Genomic DNA, 7,422 nt, shown 5'->3' on the forward strand with positions numbered 1-7,422 from the left:
ACGCACATGCACATACACCACACACACGCACATGCACATACACCATGCACACGCACCACGCACATGCACACGCACCACGCACACGCACCACGCGCACGCACATACACCACGCGCACGCACATACACCACGCACCACGCGCACACACACACAGCACGCACACACACCACGCACACACACCACGCGCAAGCACACCACGCGCACGCACGCACACCATGCACACACACCACGCGCACGCACACACACCACGCGCACGCACACACACCACGCGCACACACCACGCGCACACACCACGCACACGCACACACACCACGCACACACACACACCACGCACACACACCACGCGCACGCACACACACATACACCACGCACCACGCGCACGCACACACAGCACGCACACGCACCACGCGCACGCACACACACCACGCGCACGCACACACACCACGCACACGCACCACGCGCACGCACACACACCACGCGCACGCACACGCGCGCACGCACATGCACATACACCACGCACATGCACATACACCACGCACATGCACCACGCACACGCACATGCACCACGCACACGCACATGCACCACGCACACGCACATGCACCACGCACATGCACCACGCACACGCACCACGCACATGCACACGCACCACGCACATGCACACGCACCACGCACATGCACACGCAACACGCACACACACCTCGCACATGCACACGCACCACGCACACGCACACGCACCTCGCACACGCACACACACCACGCACACGCACATACAACACGCACACACACCACGCACACGCACATACACCACGCACATACACCACGCACACGCACATACACCACGCACACGCACCACACGCACACGCACCACACGCACACGCACATACACCACATACACCACGCACACGCACATACACCACACGCACATACACCACACGCACACGCACATACACCACATACACCACACGCACACGCACATACACCACATACACCACACGCACACGCACATACACCACATACACCACACGCACATACACCACATACACCACACGCACATACACCACATACACCACACGCACACGCACATACACGCACATACACCACACGCACATACACCACACGCACATACACCACACGCACATGCACATACACCACACACACCACACACACACGCACATACACCGCACATACACCACACACACACGCACATACACATGCACATATAACACACGCGCACACATACTGGAAATACAGCAACTGTAGCTTAGCATAAAAGTACATGTCATCATGGAAGTGTACAAAACAAGCAGACGATTTATTAGTGACCATTTGCCTCAGGTAATGTTTGCTCTTTTTTCTTTCCATGTACTGTACCTACACACATGAACGGTCCATGTTCTTACATCCTACACTTGTGTGTATCTGTGTGCAAGTGTTTGTGTGGTGTGATGGAGTAAGTGTTTTGTCTGAGAGTGACTGGGGGGAGGGGGTTGGAGATTCCACCTTTGCATGTGAGATTCGTGCTTAACGCACAGAATATGAGCTTACTGACGTGTGTGTGTGTGTAGGTCCATTGGATGAGTATGCATTGCCGTTTGAGGAGGAGGTGGGACAGCACCCCTCACTAGAGGATATGCAGGAAGTCGTCGTACACAAGAAACTCAGACCCACTCTGAGGGAGTACTGGCAGAAACACACGGTGAGACACACACACACACACACACTCACACACTCACACTATGGTAGTGTGTATAAGGTTGGTTGAGGTTCACCGGCGTTGTGTCTTGGCAGGGTCTGTCCATGCTGTGTGAGACTATAGAGGAGTGCTGGGACCATGAGGCAGAAGCCCGTCTCTCCGCCGGCTGCGTAGAGGAGCGTGTCATCACTATGCAGCGACAGACCAACCTCATCGCCCCCGACGACATCCTCACCGTCGTCACCATGGTGACCAACCTGGACTACCCTCCCAAGGAGTCCAGCCTATGATGTGGAGCCCTGTTGGCCAATCAGACTGCCGGAGCAGGACGACTCTGTGTGTGATGGCGGGGGGTGGGGGTGGGGGGTGTATGTGTGTAGAAGAGACAGTTTACTCCTTGTGGACTCCTGGGTGCTTTTGGAGATTAAAACAAAAAACGCGCGCGCACACACGGACCTTCGAGTGGAGGCGCAAGGAAGTCGCCATTTGTACCTGAACTGTTCTTTTGTACAAGGAGGAGGCTCCCTGACCATTTCTGTTCTGTTTTGTTGTTGGGTTTTTTTTGTTTTGTTTTTTTAAGAAGAGTGAAGACTTTTATCACAAACAAGAAAAGGGAAAAAAAAACTAACATTTTTAGCATAAAAAGGGCAAAACTCTCTAAACTGCATTTCATTTCCTTTTTTTCTGGCGTGTTTCCGTTGATTATTGTAATGCCAATAAGGAACCGCTTCTGAACTACTGTTCATCACAAATCTCTCACACACCCACACACACAGGGGGGAATAGTTTTCACCACGCGGCATCATACCAGGCTTACTGAAGCGGCCGCATGTCACATCCACCAGGTGCCACGTGTTAACTCCTGTGACACCCCACCCACCCCAGAGCGAGTGGCGGGCTGGTCAGGGCAGAGGGGGTGCAGAGTAGGCGCCCACCCACCGCCCACCCCCACATCGGACAGGAACCAGCCAAACGCTGCCACAGCCGTACACACGACTCTTCGCCCGTAAACGCGTTCAGATCAGAATCATTCCAACCAGACACGAGGCGGCAGCCTCCGCTAGAAGACTCATGAGGAGTTTTGACTCCCCGCTCTTGTTGGTGATGTCGTACATTTGTCAGTAAAGCATTGTGGTCCTGAACTGGTGCCTTTTGGGAAATGCATGTCACCTGACACAAAATGCCAAGACAAGTTCCCAGAGTAGGACAAACATGGCTTACAGTACACAAGGTGTTCTTGCTTCACTTGATTGTTTGAATTTTGTTTCCTCTCATCGACTGCTGATTTGACTTGTAGATTGAGTTGGTTTCATGGAATTGGTTCGTTTCAGAAGAAAATTGAGTCCACGTACACGTCATTTTTCTGCTTTTCAATGCCACTACACAATACTTTTATTTTCTCTTTGTCTGATGTATTTCAAGTGTTTTAATTGTTATAATTATGGAGATGTCTTTTTGTTTGACTGTATGAAGCGGTGCCCTGGTTGTGAAGGGGAATTGTGGTTTTATTCATTTGAAGAGACAGTCACTTTGCGGTGGGACTGATTTTAAGGTGTCCGGAGACCCTCTCGCTTGCTTCTTTTAGTTTGATTGTATCTCATTCCTTTTTCATACACTGAGACACACACACAATCTCTCAGGCCACCTGTGTTGGGTTTCCTGAAACTTTACTTTTTATTTGGTGACCATTTACCTCAGGTAACGTCCTCCATCCCTCTCTCCCATTCATCTTGGTGCCATTGAGAGCTGCTTGTAGGCCTCATACTCCTCTATGTTCTGGGCGGGTGCACAAGCCCTCGTCTCCATGCACTACAGTCAGTCATTTGATGAAACAACCCCCCCCCCCCCTTTTTTTTTTTCTTTTTTTTTCCCTCTCCCCATTTGGAAACACTAAGTCAGTATTCAGGGATTCAATACTATGCTTCTGCAAAGTAGTTATGCAATCATATTAGTTGAGTTTCTGGGACTAGCATTTTAAACACTCAGTTGGGCAGCCTTCGGTTAGTATTTACAGATGTACGTGAAAAGGGGCACAGGTGCCAACTTTTCAAAACTTATACACAGGTGTGCACACACACACACACACACACACACATACACACACACACACACACACACACACACACAGACAACCACCCTTCAATAGGTCAGTGGCTTTTTCTGAAATAAACAGACAGAACCAGACTATAACACACACCCAACTTGCTTTTCACACAAGGAGAATGAAAAAGGTGCTTTAATGCGATCGCAGTATGTGCACGTGTATGGGTGTGTGAAGAGCACCAGGAGCGTTTAGGCGACATGCTGTGAAAACGGAACGAACCCACACTTTAGCCAGGCAGGCTGGTATCCTTGTGTTCATGGGCAAACACACTTGGGGTAAAAATAAGCTATTAGTGTACAGTGGAAACATACATATTACACATGCAACCAAACCAATATTGGTTTCCTAATGAAAGTCCCCTCCCTGGTCCAGCTGAAAGAGACTGTCACAGGCCTCCAGGAGCTGCACAGAACTGTAAATAAAGTGAATGTTGGATGTAGATCATCAGCATAGCATGAGGTTGGTTGGTGGTTTTTTTGGGGTTTTTTTCGGTTTTGTTTTTTAAGATAATCATGAAGCAAAAAAAAATTTTAACTATTCTATTTTAAGATGTTTCTGTTTATTTTGGATGTTATAAGATTCGGATTGTCTTCATTTATGTCAAGCCCACAAAACAAATCGTTTTTCCCTCGGTTCATATGAAAGTGCCCAGTCTTTCTTTTACTAGGTACAGAACACACGGACACCCCAGTTTGCCGCTGTGGTGAGAAAGTGTGAACTCTGGCTAAATCCAAAATGCCCCCACCACCCCTAGTGTAGTGGACCACTCTGCTAAAGGCTGAGAAACTGGTCATGTATTACACTAAATGTCCACTAAGGGGGTGGATTTGGCTGCTGTCTTGTGTTCTGTCCATGTAACCCAAGCCAACGTGTGCAAGTTTTATGTTAAACCCTCACTGGCACAGGAAAACCAATTATGAGGCAGTATTCACTTTATTCTCAGACCGTGGGTTCAGCCAGCAGTGTTTTTCCGTTTGTGTTTTTGGTTCTTTCTACCGAACGCGTTACCTCTGCGACAGACCTCTCGTTCTCGGACGTCATGCGCCTCTACGTTACCTAGACTGCTGTTTCTCGCCATCGTCTCTCTATCGCAACCACAGAGTCTTGCCTGCTGATCTAGGATCAGGCCTAGAAGGAGCGCTTGTTAAATACTGTACAGATGAAACATATGCTCTTCCCTTCAATAAAGTGAATTCTGTCAGACCTGTTGCTCTTGCGCCGTTCATGCTGATCTCATATCTATCCCAGTCTTACTTTTACACAAGCCACAGAGGACCAGAATTGTATTTGGATCACTTCATGGATATTTGTGTTTGTTACTGAGGGCTAAAAAGATGGATAAATACAATGGGGGGGGGTTTCATAGTCTAGCCTGGAGTAGAGTTTATGCAGGTAGAGGGGTGGGGAAGTACTTTCTACCAGGTGGTATTAGGGAAATTTAGCCTACGGGGTGAAGGAGCGGTGCTCTCAAACGCTGGTGGATCTGCAGATGCAGCGTTTATGGTATAATGTGATTAAGGACAGACACACATGATCTTCAGTGTCCACTGTATGGTCAGGAGTGTGGTATGGTGAGGATTGGTAGAGAAGGGTTTGCCCTCCTCAGTCTGGCTATGGATGAGGTGTTGAGGTTCCAGGTGAGGTCTTCTATGGATGAGGTGTTGAGGTTCCAGGTGACATTCTCTATGGATGAAGCGTTGAGGTTCCAGGTGATGTCCTCTAGGCTATGAGGGGTTGAAGGAAACAAAACAAGGGTGTGTGTAAGTGCAGGAGATTGTTGTATATTGTCGTATGGAGTGAGGTCTATTAGTCAAGAGCTCAGTGCTCAATTCCTGAATTCAAATGTAAGTATGTACTCAGTAAAGTAATGCAAATTACTGCTGGGCACACAGTGCCAAGTTAAATCATGGCATAGGACATTTCAAATAAAATTCAGAGATTATTCACTGGGAATGTTCATTGTGACACAATTGTGTTAAACTGTTTATCCAACAAACTGACATGATCCCATCACTCCAATGATAATGCTGCCCTCAACCTGACCATTCTGTTTACCTTTTAACATGCACCTTTTACATTTTACACACTTTTCTACACGTGACCCTAACCTATATTTCTCACCACACAGTTTGAAAAGAGTTAGCTGTGTTTTATTTCTTCTCGCCTGGTGTATTGCAATGCCGTGTATCTTGGAATAAGCCAGTCATCTATTATTTCATCCTGTACAACCGTTAAGGACTCCCAATCAGTCCCTGAATTCAGTCCATTCCAGGTGCCAAAACACTACACTGCTGACATGTTTGCAGCTTGTTCAGAATTCAGCAGTCTGTCTTGTCTGTCTTCAGGTACAAAAAGACATATTACCCCAATGTTGGCATCCCCTCGCTGGCTTCCTGTACAGAACAGGATATAATATAGACATCTTCTTGTTTATATTATTATACTGTATGCTTGTGTCCATAGGCTGCTCCACGAACTCTAGACTCTTCCTTGCACTCACTCCTAACAGTTCCCTGATCCAGGCTCAATCTGAAAGGAGAACGTCATTTTCTCAACTGCAGCACCGAGACTTGGGATCAGTTTACAGGTTGACCCTTAGACAAGCTTCAAGTGAGTCTCTTTTTAAATCTAAACTTAAGAAGTACTTTTATTCTCTGGCTTTTGAAAGTAGCTGAGTGTATTGCGTAAGTGGGAGCAACATTCATTTACTGCGACTTGCATACAGCCCTTTGGACAATGCTGTTTGTTTATAAATGTGCTGTGTAAATAAAATGAACTTAACCTTCCCGTTACATCACTGTCCTTTTTTCACTGTGTAGCAGGAGTTGAATCCCCTCTTTAAATAAACGTTCCCTCTCTTAGAAGATCCAGTGAAATGGTCCCTGGTGTATCTTATCTGCTTTCACACTTTGTCATTGCCTCTATCTCCCCTGCGCTGAGTCCCTGCTGCAGGTGCTCCTGTACTAAGGACTCCCAGCCAGTTCCCGATTTCACTCCATCCCAGGTGCCAGCACACCTGTCACAGGTTATCCGCACCCTGTAGGTGAGATGGTCCTGCCTGACCTACGGCTCCTTGTGGAGCAAAGGAGGACCTAGTGCATAGTGGTGGATTTGAGTTTCTTCAGGAGGGTCTAGTCACTCCCCTGTGGGCATAATTTTATGAAAGACACAGTTCTCTGGTTTCAGTTGACCTTTGACCTGCCAGGGCATGCTCACACTGATAGTGCTTTTAGTTATCAGACACTGTAGACCAGTTCCTGCTGCTGACTCGTGCTGAATTGTTGTGCTCTCATTCTGCCAATACCGCATTGGAGAAATAGCCCTACCTGCATGAATAATGTTTTACTGAGTGACTGAGCTGAGTGTATGCATCTGTATTGCCTGGTGCAGGAGGTGGAGAGTTGTTTAGCCAAAGGATTTCTGGAATCCAAAGGGAATCCAACGCTGTTATCGGCCTTTAGGAAGTTTCAGTCGTCTCCTTTTATCTACACTCACATACCAAAGTTGCATTTCAATAATACAAATTTATAGTTGCATGATCAAACATTAAGGTTGAATCGGGTAGATTATAAAGTTCAACTTAAGGAAAAAGGTTTTTTTCCGAGACATAAATGTTTCTTGAATCT

General features: G+C 47.4%; 1 protein-coding gene across 2 annotated transcripts in view; it reads left to right on the plus strand.

The window, feature by feature from the left end:
* Nucleotides 1-4,999, plus strand: part of acvr2ab (activin A receptor type 2Ab) — a 32,443-nt gene extending 27,444 nt beyond the window's left edge. For both annotated transcript variants that reach the window (XM_035524837.2, XM_035524840.2), the window contains 2 exons: nucleotides 1,565-1,695; nucleotides 1,788-4,999. In XM_035524837.2, the coding sequence (XP_035380730.1) occupies nucleotides 1,565-1,695; nucleotides 1,788-1,982 (326 nt within the window). In that variant the 3' untranslated portion in view covers nucleotides 1,983-4,999. The remainder of the gene's footprint in view (nucleotides 1-1,564; nucleotides 1,696-1,787) is intronic.
* Nucleotides 5,000-7,422: the final 2,423 nt, after the last annotated feature.

Source organism: Electrophorus electricus, chromosome 3 (genome assembly GCF_041902795.1).
Source record: "Electrophorus electricus isolate QZ-2024a chromosome 3, ASM4190279v1, whole genome shotgun sequence".
NCBI classification, from domain to species: Eukaryota; Metazoa; Chordata; class Actinopteri; order Gymnotiformes; family Gymnotidae; genus Electrophorus; species Electrophorus electricus.